The sequence below is a fragment of the Carcharodon carcharias genome, chromosome 20 (assembly GCF_017639515.1).
Source record: "Carcharodon carcharias isolate sCarCar2 chromosome 20, sCarCar2.pri, whole genome shotgun sequence".
NCBI lineage: Eukaryota > Metazoa > Chordata > Chondrichthyes > Lamniformes > Lamnidae > Carcharodon > Carcharodon carcharias.
Window position 1 is genome coordinate 25,745,377 of NC_054486.1, and position 26,102 is coordinate 25,771,478.

Consider the following 26,102-nt stretch of genomic DNA (forward strand, 5'->3'; position numbering starts at 1 on the left):
ACCTATCAGAGGAAATTGTTTATTTCTAGCAAACCTACCAATTCCTTTCATTATATTAAGTAGCTCAATTAGGCCATCATTTAATCTACTATCATAATCAATCCAACATGTTTTTCATAATTTAATCCATTTAGCACAAATAATTAATTTTCATGAGAGAATTGCAATTATTAATTCAAGGTAACTTTAAACACCCAAATATGGCAATGAAAGTCTCATTTACATAATAATGAGGGCACATTAAGGAATAAAGAATTATCTGGTTTATGACACACAGATCAGAGCATTCCTCTACCATCTTGAAATTTGTGCGGGGGCGGGCGGAAGCGAACTCAATCGGGGCTGCGCCTCCATTTAATGTGGCGCACTCCCTGTGCGGGCGGAGATTCCCTTAGTGGTTCCCTGCGCTCTTTCACACATGCGCGCAAAAGAGCGCAGAGATCTCCCTGAGGCACCCATTTATATCATCTTAAACTTTAAAATAAAGGATTTTTAAACTTTTAAAACGTCCCTCATGTGACACTTTTTCATGAGCTGGGACATGTCAAAGAATAAATGTATAAATTTTTATTAGATTTTAAAACAGTTCATGAAATCTCATCCCACCTGTGGATGAGGTTTCATGAAAAATGCGAAGGCCGCCTGGGTTCTTTGCCTGCCAACCTTAAGGTTGGACGGGCAGCTCATTAAATTGAGTTAATTCATTTTTAACAGGCCTTAATAGGCCTTTGACACTTTGGCGGGCGCGCAGCCAAGTCGGCTGCACACCCGCCTAACTGATGGTGTAAATGACATGCAGTGATGTCGGGACGCATGCTGCGTCACCGCACGTCATTTTACACGTCGGCAAGTGCCTCTCACCACCCCCCCCCCCCCCCAACTTGCCGACAGGAAAATGCTGCCCATAAAGTGGTATTAGGTGGTTTTAGTTTACATATTTAAGAATATAAATTATTGGATGTGATACTGAGCCTCCAGTGTGTTGTTTCATCCCCAACTGGGCTAATGCCAAGAGAAGTAATCAAGGCTGATAATATCAGTAATTCTAAATAGAAGTTGAATGAGAAAATTAGTGGAAGGATTTTGGTAGTGATTTGTGTATTCTGTTTTTGAACACTGACATTAGCCTGATAGATATAAATGATCTTTGAAGTGTTGTATGTCTGCCCTGTAGAGGATGCACTGTTAATTTTGAGTGAGGAACATTTCAAGATGGTAGGGGAATGCTCTGATCTCTGTGTGTCATAAACCAGATAATTCTTTATTCCTTAGTGTGCCCTCATTATTATGTAAATGAGATTTTCATTGCCATATTTGGGTGTTTAAATTTACCTTGAGTTAATAATTGCAATTCTCTCATGAAAATTAATTATTTTGCATCCACCATCGGGGAGAACAGCTTAGCTTGTTTGGTTCTAGAAAAAGCATATATTGAGCACCGAAATGAAAATATTGTTATGCTGTAGATGGGTAATGCATGGGACTTTCATTGTTACACTTCTAGGCCCCACTGCTGCACAGGTAGATAAAGGGAAACAGAGGGCTGAATTTTGCCGTCGGCAAGCAAGGGGCCTTAAGGTTAGCGGGCAGGCCAGGAGCCCCGGCGGGGAATAGAAAAAACATGAAACCTCATCCACCGGCGAGATGAGGTTTCATGTAGGGATTTAAAAAGTTGAATAAAGTTTTAATGAAATTTATTAACATGTCCAATCTCGTGTGACATTGTCACATGAGGGGGACATGTCAAGGATTTTTTTTCTCTATTTTTCATGTTTATACAACTGTCAGCGATCCCCCTGAGGCAGCACTTAGCTTCAGGGAGATGTGCGCTCTTTCGTGTGCACATGCAAAAGAGCGCACTCTCGCATTTGGGGAATCCCCCCACCCCTCGCCCGCACAGGAAGCGCATAGCGCTTCCCCCCAGGCATCACCACCTTAATTGGCCTGCCCACTTAAAATGGTGGCGGGGCCCGCTTCTCTGGCGGGGATCGGCTCCCCGCCTGCCAGAGATTGGGTCGGGCCCGCCTGCCCAGTAGGCAGAAAATTCTGCCCATAGAGTTGGTACTCAGATCACTTAACTGAGTGCTTGATACCACTAGCAAGAACAAATATGCACCAGAACCTGATTCATAACAATATATAATTGGATTGTGTAAACTTCTAATTTATTTCCAGTGTACAAATCTCAGAAAGCTTTTGTTAACATTTTCTTTTCACACTTCAGGGTCCACAGGAGGAATCCGCTTCCCCACACCTACAAAAGCGTCTTTTGCAACTCCCATTCTCGGCAATAATGCTCCACGTCATATTGTCCCACATGGGATAATGCCACAAAGAGGGAGACCACGTATTACTTCTGCTACAAAAGCCAACTCTTTTGCATTAAATGGGTCCTCGGTTATTGTGCCCGTTAACCCTATGGGCTTGGCGGTTCCCATTACAACCACACCACGGACAAAGTTTATAACTGTTAATGCGGCCAATAATCCTGTCTGTGCAGGCAATCTGGTTCCCTTACAGCCAGCTGGGTTTGCTTTGCTGCAGTTACCTCCAGGGCAGAAACTTTTACCAAACACCATCATAACCACTGGGGGGCCGCTGAGATTTGTGAGTCCTCCACCTGGTGTGCCTTTGGCTGAAAATGCAGGCAGTGAAAAGAACAGTGTGGGTGAGAAAACTGAGAAAATTGCCAACCTGGATATCAGTAGCACTTCAGAAGAGCAGTTGATTGAGCCTGGGCTAGAGGACATTCATTTTGCAGACTCTGAACTTGTTGAGACAACAGTGTCTGAAAACACACTTGGAGAAGACCATGTAAGTGCTGACCCATTACCAGAAGTTAAACCGGGAGACAAAGGTGATGCAGCGCCTTCCTCTCCTTCCCTCAGTGAGGTGGATGATGAATTAGAAGATGATTCTTTGGGCCAGAAAGCTGTAATAGAAAAGTCTACCCCAGCAGAGCTGGCCGACCATTCGTACACCAGTGAAATGCATGCTGTGGAAGAAAGCGAAAATAGAAGTTCTTTCTGGGAGGATGCTGCGGAAACGGAAAAAGATACTAGCAATGAAACAGCTGAAAAGGAGTCATTAGACATTAGGCCCAGTACAGAAGACAAAAAATGGGTGCCAGATGAGATAATGGAGGTGAAGACAGAAGTAAAAGAAAACTCTGGTGCAACAGATACTTCTGATACTTCCTTTAACGGGAAAGCAGATACCCAGAAAGATTCAGGGAATGAGGAACTGGAGTTTGACAAAGATTTGCTGTATGCAAACTATCTGGAATCAGATAAAGATACAGATTTTCAGAGTGACTTGGAAGATGGTGAGATTCCAAGCGACATAGATGAAATCGATGTTGAAAAAATGGTGAGTGCTGTCATTAGTCAGTAATATAATAGCTGGCCTCAGAATCTCACCATATAGGTTATGCTATTTGATTAATTTTTGTCACGGTTCCTAATAACACATGGGTTGCAGTAACTGATTTTTAATTGTGAAGTTTGGGTCCTCTGGATATGAAGTGTGGATGCACTGAGGAACAGTTGGGTAACCGGTTTATCTGGCAACTGACAAGTTGGCAGTATGGTTTTTTATTAAAAATGGTATCTAACCATTTCCAATTATGCATGCAAACTAGGAATCTTCTTCCTTCAATGTAGCATCCTAAATTATTTGAGGTTTGTCAAATCAGAAGTGTTTTTACTATGGGGCAGGCCCCAAGTATATCTCAGCCAGAATGGGTATCAAACCCCATGCTGTTAGTGTTATTCTGAACCACACACTAACCATCTAACCAGCTGAGCTAACCAGTCCCAAACTATTTTTGTACTTGTTTTCAAAGATCCTAATGAAAACCAAGTGGGATGATGTTCAACTTAAAAACAGATTAAGTGCTAAACTACACTGGAGGAGTATAGATGGAAAAAGATTATCTTTCACTACCTTTTAGGCTTTAAAAAATTTCATTTAACTTCCATGTAAGAGAAACACTTTCCTGAAAAAGAAAGCATCTGCTGGGATATTGTCTTCATGAATTTACTGTAAACCAGTAGCCCATGTTGCCATGCCTTTTTGGTCCTTCAGTCCATCCAGTGCTATATATCATAGTAAATCATGCAAGGCGACACTTGCACTGTGAAGCTTCATTCTGTAGTAGCACAGCCACACATAGGTCATCTGACATTAAGGAAGTCAATCCTGAAACTTTGGTCCCATTGATTAAGGCTACTTTCTCAGGTACCAGCGCTTTGAAAGAATTATGCAATTCGTGCCACTTCGTTGAGTATATTCCTTTTTTTTCTGTGTCTTTGCCTCATACCAACTTGTTTGTCATAATAAAAGCAAAATACTGCAGATGCTGGAAATCTGAAATAAAAACAAAGTGGTGGAAATATTCTGGTGGAATCTATGGAGAAAGAAACAGAGTTAACATTTCAAGTCAAATATTTGTCACTTATCAGTGAAAGATGTGAAGAAGAATCAAGAACAAGATCTCATGAGCAAAGGAGTTTAGAAGAGGATTTAATCCAGTGGGCTGCATGATTTCTACATGTTGGATACAGTTACTTTAAAAATAAAGTAGCGCATATAGAAAGTGAAAAGACTGCCTGAATTAAACATTACTTTCCCAAGTTTTCCTAATCCAGGTTTTTCCAGTTTCCTTATTCAGTGGTACTACCTACTTAATAATCACTTCATTTTTAATATAATTCATTGTGCAAGGCTCTTTGGCATTAAGATGTTGTAGCTATAAATGCATGTTGTAGTCAGCCCCTCAGTGATAATGCTAAGGAACAGATGGAGCCCTTAAATTTGGATTATTAATATTTGAAATGAAACCCACGCATAGCCAGGATTTTTATATGCTACATCTTTGTGGTAGTTATACCTTGACTTGCCATTTCCTTGAAGAACTGGCTAGTACTTGCACTTGAGAAGGAATATCTATGTCAGTGACTAAAGCAGCACTTTTCAAACCCATGTCCACTACCACCTAGAAGGACAAGTGCAGCAATAGATGGGAACACCACCACCTGGAAGTTCCCCTCCAAGTCACTCACTATCCTGACTTGGAAATATATCACCGTTCCTTCACTGACGCTGGGTCAAAATCCTGGAGCTCCCTTCCTAACAGCACTGTGGATATACCTACACCACATAGACTGCAGCGGTTCAAGAAGGCAGTTCACCACCATCTTCTCAAGGGCAACTAGGGATGGACAATAAATGCTGGCCCAGCCAGTGAAGCCCACATCACGTGAATGAGTATTAAAAAAAAAGTCATGGATTTCACTTTTATCCTTAATTGCTTTATAGAGTACAGGTCTGGGGCCATCCTGCTGTATGTGTACTGTATCTCCATGAATGTATTTATTTGCGCAGGAATGAGAAGTGTTGCTGGTGTTAGTAGCCTTTGACTTTTTTAAAACATTTTTGCAGTTTGATTCAACCTCTAGTGAAGAGGCTGTGGATATCGAAACAGTGGATGAACTCTCTGAGAAAATCAACATCGCTCGTCTTATTGCTTCTGCTTCCCGCCATCGTACCAAAGCAAAGTATGAGATTGTACTTTTAACTTACTTTTAAAAGCTTTGCATGCTGGTTTACATTTTTGTGCAGTCACACCTTTCATTTGACGTGGCATAATATACAAATGTGTACAATGATGCAAAGAACATCATTATAAAAGTGCATATTTGTATAGTGATATTGCATGCTTCAGCATCAACATGGCTATGGCAGGGGGGTGGGGAGGTGGTCGTGTGATGGGGTTGGTTATTAGCTAGCTGACCAAAAGCATGGGGGCTTTGTTACCTTGAAAACTATAGTAAACTACACTATACTGTTAAACTTGTGTAAAACACTAGTTTAGCTTCAGCTGGAGAATTGCGTTCAGTTCTGGGCGCCACACTTTAGGAAAAATGTGAAGACATTAGAGAGAGTGCAGAAAAAAATCGCGAGAATGATCCTAGGGATGTGGAACTTCAGTTATGTAGATGGATTGAAGAAGTGGGAACTGTTTTGCCTTGAGAAAGGAAGGTTGGGAGGAAATATGATAGAGGGATTCAAATTCATGAGTGTTCTGGAGAGAGTAGGTAGGGAATAACTCTTCCCACTGGTGGAAGGATTGAGGGTGAGAGGACACAGATTTAGGGTTAATGGCGAAAGAAGCAATCGAAACATGAGGTGAAACTTTTTCATGCAGTGAGTGGTCAAGATCTGGAATGCGCAACCTGAGACTGGTGAAAACAAGTTCAATCGAGGCATTCAAAAGGGAATTGGATAACCATCTGAAAAGGAAGATGATGCGTGGGGAGAAGTCAGGGGAACGGCACCAGGGACATTGTTCACTCTGAGAGCCAGTGTTGACACAACAGGCTGAATGGCCCCCAGTGCTGTAATGATTCTGTGACTAACTTATCTGGAGCTTGTGTGGTGGTTCATTATTGTGATAATTGAGTAGAACTATGAAGAATTCTGATGGAGGGTCATATGGACATCAAACGTCAACTGTCTCCCTCTTTGCAGATGCTGTCAGACCTGCTGAGTTTTTCCAGGTATTTTTGTTTTTCTTGTATGAAGAGCTTTGTTGAGGAGTTGGTGTGTTGGGTTTGCCTCAAATAGACTGAACTAAGTCTGCAGATAGCTGGAAAGTGACAGCACAAAATTGGGATAGTGTGCACCTGTCTTTTTGGCTTACGATTGTGAAAAATGACATTTGTATGACGCACACTTCAGGGATAGGCCAGCAGAAGTGAGGGCATTAGAGTGTGCACAATGAACAACCACTGCAAATATGCTGACTTGGAGGATTGTGACCTCAATCTGCTTGCAAAGTTGATTTGTTACCAGCTGTACGTTTTGAAGTTCAACGCTTCAACTAAGATCCCGCAACCTTGAACAGATCAACATGTATTCAGCAGCTTGAAGGCCCACCAACAGCAATATTTACAGGGATCATCAAATAAAACGTGGAAAATTTACACAGAATGAGGCCACCTGGCACATTTTCTTGTGCTGGCTGAAAGAGAGCCTAAACCAACTTTCCAGCACTTGGTCCATAGCCTTGTAGGTTATGGCACTTCAATTTTTGTTTGTGATGGAAGTTTCTGCCTCTACCACCCTATTGGTCAGTAAGTTCCAGGCCCCCACCATCTACTTCTCAACCCTCCTCTAATTCTTCTGTCAATTATAGATGTTTACAGGTTAATTGTTGATTGATTTCTTCTGGTTGTTGCTTCAATTCTACAAGTTTTGTGCTTTCTATTGTTTAAAGCTGCAAAAATCTGTAAGGAATTGCATGGCAGATGCTGATGGAGTTTTCATTGACTTCATGGCTTCTGCAAAAACCAGTTGCTCCTAGACGAGGGTTAAATAGTCGGCATCCCTCTTGGAACACAGCATGAACAGAGGCCACACAAAGGACAAGCTGCAAGCGAAGGGAGGGACAGAAGGACTCTTAGCAGGAGGTTTTTGCACCACAATGTTTAGGGAGCAAATTTCCTACCTAGACTTCAGTGAGGAACAATGTCTGCAATATCTGTTTTCTCACTGAAATCTGCCACCTGCTGCAGCCGCAGCTCCATCCTCAGTGTAGGGCAAGACCATATTGCCAGTGGCTGTGAAAATGACAGTAACAATGAACTTTAATGCATCTGGTCCCTTCCAGGCTGGATATATTTGCAGCTTGTCATCCACTGTTGAGTAAGAGAGCTCACTGATTCTCTGTTTATTGAGAGCTAACTGTATTTCATTCACTCTTGCCAGAGAATCAGACAAAGCAAACACAGCTTTGCTAGATTTGTAATCTTCCCCAACATGCCATTGACTGCATGTATATTGCTTTGCAGGCGGCACATGTCAAATCTGTACTGGAACTGGAAGGGATCCCACTCGCCCACTGTGTGACCAGAGGCAGGGAATGATGCAGTTCAGTGCCTTCATTCTGCAGCAGTCTGCTGTGCCAGCATTTAAGCGACTCAGCAAACCAAAGGGTGGCTACTGGGCAACATGGGGACTAAACACTGATGCCATGCTGATGACTTGCTATACAACCCACACCATGCTCCCACACAAAATGTGATACAGTAGGCCATTGGCTGAGCTAATGCTTTCACTGCCCCAACCACTCTGGAAAAGTCCTGCAATACTCAGCCGAGTGGTATCAAAATTTGTTACGGTCTGCTTCTTGTTGCACAATCTCATCATTGAGTTACACCCCTTGCCACCAGCTATATGGTGCAGAGCTGATGAGCAGCAGGATGAGGAGGGGGAGAGGAAAAGTATGAGAAAATGCAACCTAGACAGCCCCTTTCTTCCTGGTCCATGAAAAACTCATCTGAGTGTGACACCAGTAACCATAACACCAAATCCCCATTGATCAGCCCTATATCTTACCTTTCCCCTGTCACTATCTCAGTGACCACTGGATCACAGTGCAATGATAAAAACTAGCACAAAATAAATATTACAATCAAATTTATGAATTAAATCATTCTATATTGCATACAAAATTCAACTAATCACCTTTGTGCGTTCTCTTATTGCATTTCCTCTGTGTTCTTAAGCAGTAATACCCCAGAGGCTGCAGCATAGGGGTGGAAGGCTGTTGACTTTCAATGCAGGAGACTGCAAATGGTTATGGAGGATGACCTCAAATAATTCTGGGCTTAGAAGGTCTGGCCGCAGATTGCACCCTTTTTCACACAGGTGACAGCAAAGACACTGGTGGAGTGGCAGGGATGGAAGATTAAATGCTGTCTTCCTCTGTGGAGCTATTGACACTTGCCTGGGGCAACACCTCAGCAGTTCGAGTAATCTGTTAGAAAATTAGGTTGCTGTGACCCCCGAAAGAGCCTCTTTACACACACTACTGCCAACATAGCTGTGGATTAATCTGAGCTTCAATTAGAGCAGACTGACCTTGCATGGCACCAGTCTGACCTTATATGGCAGGAAGCTGATCTTGCTTGATTTCAGTCTGGACTTCTACTGCAGTTCTCTGACTTCTGGTGGAACTGCTTGTGCAGCAATGAAAGCTAAGACATCAGTCATCAGATGCTGCATCATGGTTGGGGGTCACATGTGTGCTTATAGTATTTGCCACCACTTCGATGCTAGATAGGATGGAGTCAAAACTCTTCACAAAGCCCCTTGCCAAGTTGGTGCTGGACTCCTCCATGCTCCTTAACGTTGACCAGAGGTTTCCTGACATGCTTCCCTTTGCATTTTGTTGTGCACACCTGTCAGCGTTCTCTTGTAGGCTGTTCCATGAAGTACTCACCTGAGTCCTCTGCAGCAGGAATAGTCTTGAGACCTCTCCTGACAAGCTGGCACTTTTGCTATCCCTGTCCCCTGTCCTGGCTGCAGGTCACTTGTTGCAAAGTGTTTTGCTACATATAGATCTTGCCTTTATGCTATTCTCTAAACTACATGCAATTTTAGTATCTGAACTGGTGTGGAATGGAGTGACAGGCTAGTACTTCATCATCATTGTCTTCTTGCTTTTCCTTCACTTCATTGTCATGTTGCACTTGTTGGGTAGCTGAAAGGAGAAAGGCACATGGATAACATTATGGTGCAGGGAGATGAGTAAGAAAGAGGCTCATCTGCAGCCTATAAATCAGAAGAGATTATGGGATAAGGGGAAGCTGGAACATGAGGAGAAGGAGGATTAGCAATGACGACACCGTCACCTTTGATCAGCCATGCCCCCCTCAATGGGCAGCACCAATATTGGCCAGCACCAACTCCACCATGGGGGTTAGGGCATGCAGACTTGCCTATGCCCCATTGGGTTAGTTCTTGCTACCTCTGGTTGTATGTCACCTTGTCCTGCAAGTTAGAGGGAAGTATATCATTGAGTGTGGTGAGATCTGTTGGCTGTCATGATTGAATAGTATGTGCAAGCTGAGATGTCAGTGTGAGGCTTATAGCAGTGCTAAGTGTGTAAGGGTGAGGTGGAGCATGTGAATATCGGGTATGAGTCACAATTGATAGAAATTGTGTTGGGGATGTGGTGAGTTGAGCAGTGGCTAAGGTTAGTGGTGCTGTTTGTAAGTGGTATTTGAAGATTCATTCAATGACCTTAACCAATTATGTGAGGTCATTGAACTTTTTGGTCCTCAAGGCTTGGCTCCTGGCATTGGCCTGTGTGGCTATCTGTATTTGTCTGGGGAACCAACTGGCTTCCTGTGGATAAAAGACATCATTCGTCCTTTCCACCTCCTCCACCAAGGCCTCCAGTATAGCTTCTGAAAACCTTGGAGCATACCCCCTCCCTTGTTCCATTATTTAATGTTTCACAGGCCAGATTTATTTCCTTCATATGACTTCCCCTTTTAAGCATACTGTCTCATTACATTGAGCAGGTGGTCTTAGTCACGCATTGTGATCCCTGCACCAATATTTCAGGCATATTGAATTTAGCCCTGGCTGTCTTATGTTGAGGATTCTGTGTCTTCGTCAAGTGGCTTATTGAAGGGTTTTTATTTCTCTTGGAGCCAATGATGTATAACAGGTCTGTTTTACTTTAATTTAAGCTGGTTTATTAAAGGTGTTTTGAGCTTTATTTTTCTTTTTAGGTTAACATTTATATTGTGGATCTTGACCTTTTTTCAAAAATTGTTTTTGAGACCTCAAACCAGCTGATCCCATCAGCCTCAGGTAGTTGAAGTGATGGGTGAGTTGGTTAAAAACCTCTCTGTGCCCCTAAAAGCCGACCAGATGACTCAGGCTGAGTATGATCAGGAGCATGCAGTTTCCCACACGTTACATAACACCTGATAGAGTCTTGAGACTCCTACTCTGCTGAAGTAGTTGTCATAGCGATTCAGCTCTTACTTGAAAATTTAAGTTTTCTCCAATCCTTTGGGTATTGATTAGCCTCTCCCTACTTTCAAAACAGTTGCATTGTTTCATAATCTCTGCAACAAGAATTTCTGGTTAATTTCTGCATGTAGTTGATTCAAGTAGAATTAGAGAAATGTGGGGAGTCATTGAGCTTTAACACATTATATAAGTTTAGTGGCACAGCATGTTTTTGAACTTCTGAGTCATATGATGTAGGCAGGTTCTTGCCGTAGTTCCCTCAATGTGAGCATTTATCTTAGCATTTTTAAGAGGAATTGAGGCAGTGGATGAGAGATTTTCTGCAATTGAAAGGAAAATAAGCCTGAGGGCAAAATGACATGGGCTGTCCTTGCAGACCTTAGCTGTGTGTACAGTGGCTTTGAACCAAATTACTTATCTGCATATTCGGGCAAGGTATGGTTTAGGTGAAGGGTGTTCAAACTGCTCCCAGGTGCCTGTAAAGCTTGGTGGCAAGGTCCTACAAGTCCAGACAGTTCTGCCTTATTCATACTTCTATTTCTTACTCATTCGGTTCATATTTTGTGGCATTCGAGGTTTGTAAAGGCTTTTTTTGTGCTTTGACTCATTGATAAATCCTAAATCATAATAGCATGATCAGTTAGTAGCAACATCTTGAGATATATGTAAATTAATGTGAATGTGGAGTTAAACTTTATATGTGGGCACATGTTACATGCTGTGTGTCTGCAAAATCAGCAAGGTTGGACATAACTTGTGCTATGAATTTTTTTAAAACTTTAGAGGGAAGATTGCTAAGTATTTAGCCTTGTCGCCTTTCGTTTTGAAATGAATCGATCAGTCTTGTCATTGCAAAAATGTGTTCATGAGAAATCTCCAAAGTCTCTAACAGTAGAAAACATCAGGATTTATTTTTCTACCACTTCATGAGTGATGTGTAATAATCTCACTTTCATTTGTTTCCAGATGCCACTTCCATAACCCATACCTTATTAAAAAAGCCCCAGAAGAGGAACCTAAACCCAAGGAGGTAAGCAATAATGTGGGAAGAATTAGTATGGGGGAAGTCTCAGGACCCTAAGAGAATTATTGCACTTGGAGGGAGACAGTGACTGTACATGGAAACCATTGGTGGCATCAATGGGGGGAGGGGTTCTGAACCTAAAATAGCAATTGGTACGTTTTTGACAGGGTGGATTTACATACCATCAGTTGGACTGCTGGAAATATACATTGGAAAGTCCACAGCTGTAAATAGTTAACCTGCAGAGGGCTTTGTCAATTCTGTTTTCGAATATCCAGTGAATTCAGGAAGTTGCTTGCTGGAATCCTTTGTACCACATTTTTGTCTGCTTTAGAAACGTAGCCCTTATCTCAGTAAGGAAGCAAAGGCTCAGCTGGATGCCCTGGTGGTATATCGGACCGCACATACAGTAAATGAGAGGCGAAGGCGGTCTGAGATGCGAGACCTCTTTGAAAAACTGAAGAGAACTCTAGGGCTCCGGAGGGAACAGAAGGCCTCAAAGCATTATATTCTCAAACAGGTTTGTCAAATTCTTTGTTGTTGAGAGGCATATAACAAAATTTTAATGGTAGAATTTACTTGTGGGTCTTATTATCATTTGAGCACTTAACACACACTTAGCAAATTCCTCTCTATACCATTTTAACAAAGGTATTGATTGACTTGTCTGCATTAATTGTTATTCTCTTTATTTTGCTTGAGACTGAACTCATTCCAAGAGTCCTTGGTCCTGCTAATAGCAGGGCGGGTTTGGGTTAGCACGGAGAAATCCCAGCAAGGCCTGGGATATGGAAGCCCGACTAACTTTTAACAATTCATGATGATATAGATCGTGAATTTGGAGTATTAGTTAGATCTCAGCCTGCCTTTTGGAGGAGCCTGGTCAATAGACTGATTCCTGTTTGTTGAAACTTAAACTGCTGGGAAGGTTGCTGGGTTGCTAGATCACAGTATTTTAACACCCCCGGGCCCTCACCCTTCGGGTGAGGATTTGTTAGAATAGGCAAAAGAGTCCTGATTTTATGTAATGCACATGGGAACAGCATTCTACATGACACTAACTTTCATGGGAGAAGATCATCAGGAGAAAGGTAAAAGCAAAATACCGTGGATGCTGGAAATCTGAAACAAAAATAAAAATATCTGGAAAAACTCAGCAGCATCTGCGGAGAGGAATATAGTTAACGTTTCGAGTCCGTATGACTCTTCATTCATTCTTTGGCAATCTCTTCTTTACCTCCACCTATCACTGGCCCTCTATCCAGCTCCATCTGTCTCAACCCCCTCAACCAGCTTATATTTCACCTCATTTCTATATCTCCTGATGAAGAGTCATACGGACTCTCCACAGATGCTGTCAGACCTGCTGAGTTTTTCCAGCTATTTTTATTTTTGTTTCAGGAGAGAGGTGCTTGGTCAGGAAATAGGTAATTTTATCTGAAATGCCAAAATAACTGTGTGGTGACTTCTTACAATAGATAGAATATTTTATGATCGTTAATTTCTGTGCTCTTTTAGGCATTTGCCGAAATCCAGAATCTGCAGGATCACTCTGATCGTCTAGCAGCTGAGAGAAGCATCCAGGCGCGTAAAAGGGATTTGCTCATTCGAAAGGTCTCCCTCTTGACGGGTAAGAACTAGCTGCACTATCAATACAGCAGAAAAGGGCAGTTGCAAACACATTCTCTTGCAGCTACTCTGGGTAGAAAACGCCTGACACACACTCGTGGTTGTGGGGACATTTGAGTTCTTTGTATCAAGGGATGTTGTAAGAGTCGAGAGAGGAAGGCCTCCTACTTGTAGGTGTAATAAATTATTAGATAAAAATCACCTGCTGTCATTCTTGAATTTTACACCACTGGGGGACATTGATGTTCAGCCCAGCAGGTTTGACCCTGCAATCTGCGAGCCAGTTACAGGTAGCTGGGGGTGGGAGGAAGTTGCTGCTGGGCTCTTTCCTGGGTCTCCGGTGTCAATTGGCTTAGAGGGGAACTTGCTGGTAGTGTTCCCATGTATCTGCTGCCCTTGTTCTTCTAGGTGGTAGAGGTCACCAGTTTTGAAGGTGCTGTCGAAGGAGCCTTGGTGAATTGCTGTAGTGCATCTTGTAGGTGGTACAGACTGCTGCCACTGTGCATCAGTGGTGGAAGGAGTGAATATCTAAGGTGATTGATGCGAATCAAGTGGGCTGCTTTGTTCTGAATAGCATCAGGCTTCTTGAGTGTTGTTGGAGCTGCACTATCCAGGCAAGTGACTTTTTAAATGGTGAACAGGCTTTTGGGAACCAGGAGGTGAATTAGTCGTCACAGAATTCCCAACCTTTGACTTGCTGTTGTTGCCGCAGTATTTATATGGCTGGTCAATGGTAACCCACAAGATGTTGACCGTGGGGTATTCAGCAATGGAGATGGTTATTGCCTGGCACTTGCATGGCACGAATGTTACTTGCGACTTATCAGTCCAAACATGAATGTTGTCCAAATCTTGCTGCATTTGGACACGGACTGCTTCAGCATTTGAGGAGTCATGACTGGTGCTGATCGTTGAGCAATCATCCATGAACATCCTATTCCTGACCTCATGATAGAAGGGAGGTTATTGATGAAACAGCTGAAGACGGTTCGGCCAAGAACAGTGCCCTGAGGAATTCCTGCGGTGATGTCCTGGAACTGAGAGAATTGACCTCCAACAATCACAACCATTTTCCTTATGCTTAGCGTGACCACAACCAGTGAAGAGCTCACACCCTGATTCCCATTGACTTCAGTTCTGCTGGGGCTCTATGATGCCACACTCGGTTAAATGCTGACTTGATGTCAAGAGCAGTCACTCACATTTCACCTTGTAAGTTCAGTTCTTCTGTTCATGTTTGGACCAAGCCTGTAATGAGGTCAGGAGCTGAGTGGCCCTGGCATAACCCAAACCGAGCATCAGTGAATAGGTAATTGCCGAGTAAGTGCCACTTCGTAGCACTGTCGAAGACCTCTTCCATCACTTTATTGCTGATATAGAGAGTAGACCAGGCTTGTCCAGCCTTTTCACTTGGGCGGGTCACATTCCCTCTTTCTTCTCACTCAAGGGGCCGGTGAGCAAATTTCAGAAAGGTAAGGTTTGGCACATTAAACATGAATTTCGAAATAAGGTTGAGGTATGAAGAAAAGCAACTTGCTGAGCAAAACTAAAGCAATGTCAAAGCAATAAATTGATAATGAAGAGTAATTAATAAAGATTGCCATTAGAGTGTGAGGGGGACAGAGTCTGTTTGTCTGGTTCAATCCCCATTTCTTGATGCTCACTCACCCTCACCCATTGTGCGTGTGGGTGTGATTGTGTGTTGGTGTGTGGGGGTGAGGGTGAGTGGGAATCCTGAGATTGCATGTTAGCCAGACATACACACAATTCCCACAATCCTTCATTCTCTCACCTACACTCCCTCACTCACTTTCCCCCACCACACTCTCTCTTTCCCCACTGCACTCCCTCACTCACTCTTTCTCCTCCTGCATTCCCTCACTGACTCCCTCAATCTCTCTTTCTCTCATCGGCCCGGCCTGGCAAGGACCGAGGCTCCACCTGGCACTCTCTCTCTCTCTCTCTCTCTCCCTCTCCAATATCTCTGTCTCTGGAGTCCACTGGCTGCCACCAGTGTTGGTGTTCCTCCAATCACAGACTGTTTCTCTCCCACATTTGTCAGCCTATCAGCAACAAATGCAGGAGGGGAACAGCCAGTGATAGGAAAAGCAGTTTCTTTTAAGAATCTTCCATTGCACTTACTGGCATTTTTAAAACTATCTCCTGGGGCCACACTGGGGGGCTTTCTGGTCAGATGTTGGACAAGCCTGGAGTAGACTCATGGGACAGTAATTGACGAATTGGGTTTGTGCTGCTTTTTTTTTTTACTGACAGAACATACCTGGGCAATTTTGCACATTGCCTCTTCCTCCAGTTGTTTAATTATCCACCACATTCACAACTGGGTATAGCAGGACTACAGAGCTTAGGTCTGACCTGTTGGTTGTTGGCGTGCTTAGCTTTGTCTATCACATTTTGCTCCCACTGTTTGGCATGCAATTAGCCCCATGTTGTAGCTTTACCAGGTTGGCACCCCTTGTGCTGCTCCTGGCATGCCCTCCTGTGCTCTTCATTGAACCATTGATCCCCTGGCTTGATGGTAATGGTAAGGGTGGGGGGAATATGTCAGCCATGAAATTACAAATTGTGGTTGAATACTATTCTGCTGCTGCTGATGGCCCACAGCGCCTCGTGGATGCCAGTTTTGAATTGTTAGATCTGTTTGAGATCTGCCTCGTTTAGCATAGTGATAGACACAACACAATGGAGGGTATCCTCAATGTGAAGACAGGACTTTGTAACCACAAGAACTGTGGTGTGGTCACTCCTACCAATACTGTCATGGACAGATGCATTTCAACAGGTAGATTGGTGAGGACAAGGTCAAATAGGTTTCCCCTTTTGTTGGTTCCTGCACCACTTGCTGCAGACCCAGTCTAGCAGCTGCGTCCTTCAGAACTTGGTCAGCTCGGTCAGTAGTGGTGCTACTGAGCCACTGTTGGTGATGGACATTGATGTCCCTCACCCAGAATATATTCTGTGCCCTTGCTCCCCTCAGTGCTTCTTCCAAATGGTGTTCAACATGGAAGGCTCCTGATTCATTAGCTGAGGGGGATAGATGTGACAGGTAGGTGGTAATCAGCAGGAGGGTTTCTTGCTGATTATTTCCAGGTGAGTTATTTCCTACATTTCCTGTTTTTATTTCAAGTGTCCAGCATTTCCACTGTACTTTGCTTTTGTACATTAACTTTACCCCAATACTTGAAAATTTGTTTGGGGAATCTTGTATAGATACCAAAGTATTCTTTCCTGGCTCTGCTTTGTTCTTTTGTACTGTACATGAAGTAGGCTGTATGATATATGCTTGATGATTCAGATCAAATTACAGCCAGGTTAATGCCTCCCTCAAAGTAGTGGGCAGAGGAATTGCTTGCATTTTGGCAATGATGGCTAATATACGTAATGATGCACATCCACTATAGTATTACTTGGCAGTGTATCAAGACTACATCATTTGATTGCAAGGCCTAAACCTCACTTGCATTTTAGATCTAGCAGCATTGAAGTTTACAATTAAAATCGAACTCAAATGATAAGAAACATGATGATATGCAGGAGACGGGTAAGACCACTCGATGTTAAGGAAGGGATCATGTCAGCTCAGATAAGACTTAATTATTACTGTATTAATTTTAGTTATTGTATGTCCTATTTTTAGGCAAGACTGAGGAGGTTATTTTGAAGAAACTGGAGTACATCTGCGCCAAACAGAGAGCATTGGATATTCAAAAGAAAAACAACCTGCAGCAAGAAGCTGATACAGGAAAGCAGAACTACAGCAGCTGGAGAAAAGCATGTAATTCATCTGAAACTATGGATTCGCTCCAGAAAGTGGCAATGAATTTGCAGACCCAGAAACCACCTAACATCACTATGTTAACAAACGGGCAGGACCTGTTGCCTGACGCAGGCAAACCTCTTATTCTCAGTAGGAAACGATCATCGGCTCCTGGTATGTAACTTTGCGTTCTACGTAAGTCTGACAATGTTGTAGTAATGGACACAGAGTGGGTGTTTAATGGAGGCGACAGGGGTCTTGTTCATTGGCTACTGAGCCAGTGAGAGCCCTGCGTTGCCTCTTTTAAGGAAGGCCCACTGCATCACGTGCTACTCAGGCACTTAACTGGACAACAGTTGGTCTCTCCTTGGGATCAAAGACCCAAAAATGAAAGCCCTGCCTACTGAGAACTGCTGGCCAATAAGAGGCCGGCAGGTCTTTTTAATAGCAACGTTACAGGGAAGATGGTGGCTGCTGCCAGTATGACATGCAGTCGAGACCTAGCATCGTTGCTGGAGCCCAGGCCACAGGGGAGTGGTAACGGGAGGGGTGTCGTGGGGGAGAGGTGGGTCGGCAGCAAGGGCAGGGATGGCTTTCAATGGGTCCCCCTTCCCAATGCCGGGTCCCTCGATCAGGCACTGAGTGCCTTTGAACAAGGACCCCCCACAACCCCCAAGAGACCACAAGCAACCTCTCTCAGGTATGCTTGTCATGTTCCCTGCATGGTGAGCCCCCAGCCCACATCTGGATTAATACCAGTGGTGACGAGATGAGGCCCTTAGGGAATTAATTGCCCACTTAAGAAACTCGATTGATGGGTTGGGAAAACTGCCCAAGGGCCCTCCTGTTGCTGTCTTCAACGGGATGGAGATGGGAAGGTAATGGGATCCCCACCCATTACCGTACCGCCTGATTAAATGCCCCCCCACTACCAAACCCTTCATGGGGGAGGGCATTAAATTCCCTCCTGAGTGCTTTTGATGTAATAGTGTAACGCTCTTGTCTTCTCATCTGTAGTACAAAGCTGATTGAAAGTGTTACTTTTCTGGAACACTTTGGAACATTGGGGGGCTGGGGGGCATTCCTTGTAGAATTAATCCTTTGTTGCTTCCTTTGCATTTTATCTGCAGTCTTCTGCAGCAGAGGAGCCAGTAGAATTTCACATAACTGGGAGAAGACTCCTTCAGCTCAGAAGGTGTACTGAGGTTCACTAGCTCCCTTTCTTGCATACAAACTTTTTATCTGCACAATCTGATAACTATAGAATATTGTATGTTTAGTTTCACATTTGTGCAATGAAACATTTTGGCCCTAGGTGAAGAATTTTTTTTTTTTACTTCATCTTGAACGGCTATTTCTACTTCGAGATTCCTGTGTTTAATTTTTTTGTTGTTGAGAAAGCTAAGTAAAGGACAGACATGTAGATCAGGACACAATTAAGAAGGCTAAAAAGAAAACAAGGATGCAAATCTGGTCTTGAATTTCAGATGATGTATTTGCAGCTTAGAAAAATGACAAGGAAAATTCAGAGGCATAGGGCAATGTACTATTGATTAAAGAAGAGAGGAACACCATTCCTGGACAACAAATTTCACCTTTGTCTTTGCTGAGACATTAGCATTGTCATGAATGTCTCAGTTACGGAAGAGACAGTTGGCCTCCAGATTGCTATTTCGTGACTCCATTGGGGTGCCTCCCTGTATGTCATTTGAGACTGGAGCAAACTTGGCTGTGATGCTTCCACTCTTTCACCACCTCCCCTCAATCCCTGCAACTGAATAACTTGCTATCGCACATTGTCAAAGGTGGGAGCACATAGATCTGCAAGCCAGTAAGGAGTCAGTGTATTTGAGAGAGGAGCAGAGAAAATTGAAGAAAATAAAGGAAACTATATTTGGAAACAAGAGATGAAAGAGGCTTGTTTACCAGACAACAATATTTTACTTTGATTTTATCTAAGAGTACGAGAGAGGTTGAATTCAGTGTTAGCAACGCAACGTTTGTCATAGGGCTATTTCTATGTTTTTTTTTTGACCAGATTCTCCAGCTTCTTCTGTCCCTCTGACTCCTGGGAGTTTGCTGATGACGCCGCAGGGCCAGGTCCTGACTTTAAAGGGCCCCCTTGTTTCTGGCGAAACTCCAGTCTTCACCACCGAGGGACTGCTGCATGGAAACCAGCTGATACCCAAGGGAGATGACACTATTGGGACAGGTATTGCAGGTAATACTATTGAGTTTTGGACTGGATCTTGCATTCATTATATTATTGCAAATATGTTTTGCCAACAATTAACAAGGTGTGACACAGTAGCTTAGTGCTTCCATCTCTGGGATCTGGTTTGCAATCAACCAGTGTTCGGATTGAACATTTTTTCTCCTCTCACATAAACCAGTGCAAAAATCTGAAGAAAAGAATTTGACACATGTTGATGCTGGATTGTTACTTCAACCACAGGGATAGCTTGCATGGGAAATGGAATTGTCTGATACAGCAGGTTGTTGAAACACAGAAGGAAGAACTCGCAATCTGGAAACAGTTCCAATACCCTGATATTGGGTATTCAGAGTGAAAAAGTGTTCCATTCCTAGCACTGGCATTCCTCAGTTAACCCAGAAGGGGCTGAAATGGAGGCGTAGAGTGCAAAAATCAAGAAAGTTATGTTGGAGATGGAAGTCTATCCTTTAACAAGTGTTATGAATTTGAGTAAATGAATACAGATCCTCATTCATGCATTCATAGTATTGTTGATTTATCACCCCTGTGCTTGTTGACATACATTTGCTCCTGGTCCAGCAACACCTCAAATTTAAAATTTTCATCCTTGTTTTCAAACCCCTCCATGGCCCTCCTCTAACTTCCTAGTCCTAAATCTTTCTGTCTGGCTGGCTCTTTCAAGATACTCTTTAAGCCTATTTCTTTGGCCAAACATTTGGTCACCTGTCCTAATCATTCCTTATGTGACTTCCTGTCAAATAACCGCTAGTTAACATTCCTTTGAAATGTCTTGGGGTCTTTTAGTACATTAAAGGCATTATTTAAATGCAAGTTGTTAGGCAGGATTTATACCAACTACTTCATAAGACAGCTTTGTGTGTTTATGCATATGTGAGGGGAGGAGAGGGCGCTTTATACTTCAGAACTTAAGTGTGCCCTATACTGCTGAGTTGTAGTGGCACTTTTATATGGATGCCCACCCAAAATTATTTTGTAAAAACTGAACATGAAACTGAGAGAACCTTGGAATTAATCTTAATTTTATTTTAATTGTGCTCTTCAGAAGAAATTTAACCCAAATCTTTGTGAATTATTTTCTCAAACTTTAATGATATGAATATTAATTTGTAAATATTTTCATTCCTTAAGAAAACTAAGTTTGTGAATGATATACAGTTATATTCTCCTGATTTTACTTGACTACACACTGATTCGTAGTGCATGTGAGCCGAGGACTAACAGGAGTCAGGCAAATGCAGGCTTTCTTCTATGCAGTTTGAATACAAATTTCTGTGATGACAATAATGAAAAAAGCTTGGAATGTTGGAAATCTGAAAGTGTAGGTAGGTGAAGGAGAGAAACCAGAGAATTACAAACCAGTTAGCCTGTTATCAGGAAATTACTAGCGCCTATAATTAAAGATGGTGTGGCTGAATACCTTATTTTTCAGCTGATCTGAGAGAGCCAGCATGGATTAGTATAGGATAGGACATGACTGACGAATCTGATGATTTTTGAAAAGGTAATTAAAGTAGTGGACAAGGGAACATCGATGGATGTTATTTATATCAACTTTCGAAGGCCTGTAATAACGCCCTTCATAAGATACTGTTAGCTAAAGTTGAAACTCATGGAATTGAGGGCAATATGTTGTGGATCCAACCGGGAATCGGGTTATTTTGGATCTGGTAATGTGTAATGAGGCAGGTTTAATAACTGATCTCAGAGTTAAAGATCCCCTAGGAAACAGTCACCATAACATGGTAGAATTTAGCATTCCGTTTGAGAGTGAGAAACTTAGTTCAGAAACAGCTGTGCTAAACTTAAATAAGGGTAATTACAAAGGAATGAGGGCAGAGTTGGCTGGAGTGGACTGAGAAAGGAGTTTAGCAGAAAAGACAGTGATGAACAATGGCAGACATCTAAGAAAATAGTTCATGACTTACAACAGAGATATATCCCAGTGAGAAAGAAGGATTATAGGAAGGGGACTAACCAACCATGGTTAACCAAGGAAGTTAAGGATGGTGTCAAATTGAAAGAAAAAAAACATACAATGTGGCAAAGATTAGTGGTAAGCCAGAGAATTGGGAAAGTTTTAAAAACCAACGAAGATGACCAAAAAAAAATAGAGTGAGAAAATAAACTTTGAGGGTAAACTAGTAAGTAATATAAAAACAAACAGTAAGATATTTAAATATATAAAAAGGAAGATAGAGGCCAAAGTCAATATAGGCACCTTAGAGAATGAAGCTGGGGAAATAATAATGGGGAACCAGAAAATGGCAGAGGAGTTGAATAAATACTTTGCATCAGTCTTCACGGTAGAAAACACTAATAGCATATCAAAAATACTAAATAATCATGGGGCAAAAGGGGGGCAGGAAATAAATACAATAATTATCACTAGAGAAAAAGTACTAGGGAAACTAATGGGGCTAAAGGCCAATAAGTCACCTGGACCTGATGGGTTGCATCCTGCGATATTAAAAGAAATAGTTGCAGAGATAGTGGATGCACTTGTCGTAGCCTTCCAAGAATCCTTCGATTCTGGAAAAGTCCCAGAGGATTGGAAAACTTCCAATGTAACACCCTTATTCAAAAAGGGAGAGAGACAAAGAACAGGTAACTATAGGCCAGTTAGCTTAACTTCTGTCATTGGGAAAATGTTGGAATCTATTATAAAAGATGTAATAGCAGAGCATTTAGAAATGCATACTATAATCAAGCAGAATCAGCATGGCTTCATGAAGGGGAAATCATGACTGACAAATTTATTAGAATTCTTTGAGGCAGTAACAAGCAGGATAGATAAAGGGGAACCAGTAGACGTAATATATTTGGATTTCCAAAAGGCGTTCGATAAGGTACCACACATAAGACTACTTAATAAGATGAGAGCCCATGGTGTTGGGGGTAGTATATTAGCATGGGCAGAGAACTAGCTAACTAATAGAAGACAGAGAGTTGGGATTATGGGGGGCATTTTCAGGATGGCAACCTGTAACTAGTGGAGCGCCACAGGGATCGGTTCTGGGGCCGCAATTATTTACAATATAAATGACTTGGATGAAAGAAATGAATATACTATAGCCAAGTTTGCGGATGGCACAAAAATAGGTGGGAAGGCAAGTGGTGAGGATGACACCAGGAGTCTACAGAGGGATATAAAACATGGCAGATGGAATATAATGTGAGGTTATGCACTTTGGCAGGAAGAATAGAGCAGCTGAATATTACTTAAATGGAGAAAGATTGAAGAAAGCTGCAGCACAGAGGGATCTGGGGATTCTCATGCATGAATCCCAAAAAGGTAGCATAGAAGTTCAGCAGGGAAGGTAAATGTTGGCCTTTATTTCAATGGGATTGGAATATAAAAATAGGGCAGTCTTGCTAAAACTATACATAGCACTAGTTAGACCACACCTAGGATACTGTGAACAGTTTTGTCCCCTTACCTAAGGAAAGATATACTAGCATTGGAGGCAGCCAGAGAAGGTTCATTAGGTTGATCCCAGGGATGGAGGGATTTTCTTATGAGAGGTTGAGTAGGTATGGCCTGTACTCTTTGGAATTTAGAAGAATGAGGGGTGACCTTATTGAAACATATAAGATTCTTGGGGGGCTTGACAGGGTAGATGCTGAGAGGTTGATTCTCCTTGTGGGGGAGTCTAGGACCAGAGGGCATAATCTCAGAGCAAGGGGGCGCCTATTTAAAACAAAAATGAGGAGGAATTTCTTCTCTCAAAGGGTAGTCAATCTGTGGAATTCTTTACTGTAGAGGCTGGGTTGTTAAGTATATTCAAGGCTGAGATAGACAGATTTGTAATCAGTAAGGGAATCGAGGGTTATGGGGAAAAGGCGGGAAAGTGGAGTTGAAGATTATCAGATTAGCCATGATCCAATTGAATGGTGGAGCAGACTCAATGGACCAAATGGCCTACTTCTCCTACATCTTATGGTCTTAAATTATTGACCTGGTCAGATTAATTGAGGTATAGGAGGCAGAGAGTAAGCATATTCTGTAATTGGGAGATGTGATCAGCAGTGTACCATATGAATCTGTGTCGGCACCTCAACTATTCACCATTAACAACTTGGATATGTGGCTGTCTATCCTATCTAAGTTTGCTGATGACTCAAAAGGTAAGTGCCATTATAAACTTTGGCGTTACAAAGAGAGAAAAATAGATTAAATGAACGGGCGTTATTGTGGCAAAAGGATTTCAATATAGGTAAGAGTGAACTCATCCACTTTGGATCTAAAAAGGATAGATCAGAGCACTTTATAAATCAGGCTTGTCCAACACACGACCTATCAGCAGCAAATATGGGAGAGAGACAGGCTGTGATTGGAGGAGCTGCAAACACCAGTGGTAGCGAGTGTGCTGGGGAAAAACAGGTTTTCGGAGGCCACAGGGGAAGGAGAGGCTGCAGTGACCACAGGGGAAGGAGAGGCTGCAGGGGAACGTAACATAAGAAATAGGAGCAGGAATAGGCCATTCAGCCCCTCAAGCCTACCCTGCCATTCAATAAGATCATGGCTGATCTGCCCCAGGCCTCATTCGTGCCAGCCCCTCATAGCCCTCAACTCCCCGCTATTTCAAAAATCAATCTAACTCCTCTTTAAATACTTTTGGTGATCCAGCTTCCACAACTCTGTGGTAGAGTATTCCAGACATTCACTACCCTCAGAAGAAATTCCTTCGAATCTCAGTTTTAAATAAGTGTCCCCTTATTCTGTAACTATGTCTCCTAGTTCGAGGTTCCCCCGCTAGTGGAAACATCTTCTCAACATCTACCCTGTCAAGCCCCCTCAGATTCTTCTACGTTTCAATAAGATCACCCCTCATTCTTCTAAACTCTTATGAATAAAGGCTTAACCTGTTTAACCGTTCTTGATAAGTCAACTCCTTCATCCCAGGAATCAGCCTAGTGAATCTCTTGAACTACCTTCAATGCCAGTATACTCTTTCTTAAATACGGGCACCAAAACTCTACACAGTATTCTAGGTGTGGCCTCACCAACGCCATATACAGCTGTAACAAGACTTCCTTATTTTTTAACTCCAACCCCTAGCAATACAGGCCAAAATTCCATTTGCCTTCTTAATTACTTGCTGCATCTGCATGCTAACTTTTTGTGTTTCGTGCACTAGAACACCCAGATCCCTTTGCACTTCACTTTTTTGAAATCTCTCTCTCTCCATTTACATAATAGTCTGCCTTTTGATTCTTCCTACCAAAGTGCATGACCTCACACTGTCCTACATTAAACTCCATCTGCCAAGTTTTTGCCCACTTACTCAACTTATCTATTTCCCTTTGCAGATTCCTTATGTCCTCATCAAAATATGCCCTCCCACCTAATTTTGCATCATCAGCAAATTTGGCTACATTATACTCTGCCCCCTCCTCCAAGTCATTAATATAGATAGTAAATAATTGAGGTCCTCAGACTGATCCTTGTGGCACTCCACATTTTTCCAATTTGAAAAAGACCCATTAATCCCGACACCCTGTCTTCTATGTGATAACCAACCCTCAATCCATTCTAATACATTACCCCCAATACCACGAGCTCCTATCTTATGCAATAATCTTTTATGTGGCACCATATCGAATGCCTTCTGGAAATCCAAATACACTTCATTTATCGGTTCCCTTTTTTCAACTCTGCTTGTTATATCTTCAAAGAATTCTAGCAAGTTTGTCAAACATGATTTCCCTTTCACAAAACCATGTTGATTCTGTTTGGATGTGTTAAGCTTTTCTATATGTCTTGCTATTTCTTCCTTAATAATGGACTCCAACATTTTCCCAACAACAGATGTTAGGCTGACTGGCCTATAGTTTGCTGCTTTTTGTCTCCCTCCCTTCTTGAATAGGGCTGTCACATTAGTGGTTTTCTAATCTGCTAGGATCCCCCCTGGAATCCAGCGAGTTCTGGAACATTTTGATCAATGCCTCCACTCTCTCTGCAGCCACTCCCTTTAAAACCTTTGGATCATCAGGTTCTGGCGACTTGTCTGCCTTTAGTCCCATTAGTTTGTCAAATACTTTGTCCCTAGTGATAGAGACTGTTACAAGATCTTTCTTCCCATTAGCTCCTTGCTTATCTGATATCTTTGGGATGTTTATAGTGTACTCCACCGTGAAGACCAATGCAAAATATTGGTTTAAATTATCTGCCATTTCCCTAATTCTCCAGTCGCATCCTCCAAGAGTCCTGCACTCACTTTAGCCACACTCTTTTTATGTATCCATAGAAGCTCTTACTGTTTGCTTTTATACTTCTTGCTAATTTACTTTCATAATCAATCTTCTCCCTCTTTATTAGCTTTTTAGTCATCCACTGATGGTTCCTAAAAAATTCCAAATCCTTGACCACCTTTGTTAACCACTGGTGGTTCATCCTTCTCATTGAGCCTTTCTTTTTGACCGGGATAAATTTTTGCTGAGCATTATTAAATTTCTGCTTAGATGTCTGCCACTGCTCATCCACTGAGTTTTCCCTTAGTCTATTTTCCCAGCCCGCTTTAGACAACTCTTTCTTTATACCTCCGTAATTGCCCTTATTTAAGTTGTGGATATTGGTTTGAGACCCGAGTTGCTCTCCCTCA

The 26,102-nt window shown here is 42.4% G+C and overlaps 1 protein-coding gene across 3 annotated transcripts in view; it reads left to right on the plus strand.

Annotated features, from left to right (window-relative positions):
- Positions 1-26,102, plus strand: part of mgaa (MAX dimerization protein MGA a) — a 115,198-nt gene that overhangs the window by 74,808 nt on the left and 14,288 nt on the right. For all 3 annotated transcript variants that reach the window (XM_041214335.1, XM_041214337.1, XM_041214336.1), the window contains exons 17-23: positions 2,225-3,369; positions 5,443-5,558; positions 11,800-11,863; positions 12,192-12,377; positions 13,376-13,487; positions 17,145-17,438; positions 19,303-19,485. In XM_041214335.1, coding sequence (XP_041070269.1) covers positions 2,225-3,369; positions 5,443-5,558; positions 11,800-11,863; positions 12,192-12,377; positions 13,376-13,487; positions 17,145-17,438; positions 19,303-19,485 — 2,100 coding nt within the window. The remainder of the gene's footprint in view (positions 1-2,224; positions 3,370-5,442; positions 5,559-11,799; positions 11,864-12,191; positions 12,378-13,375; positions 13,488-17,144; positions 17,439-19,302; positions 19,486-26,102) is intronic.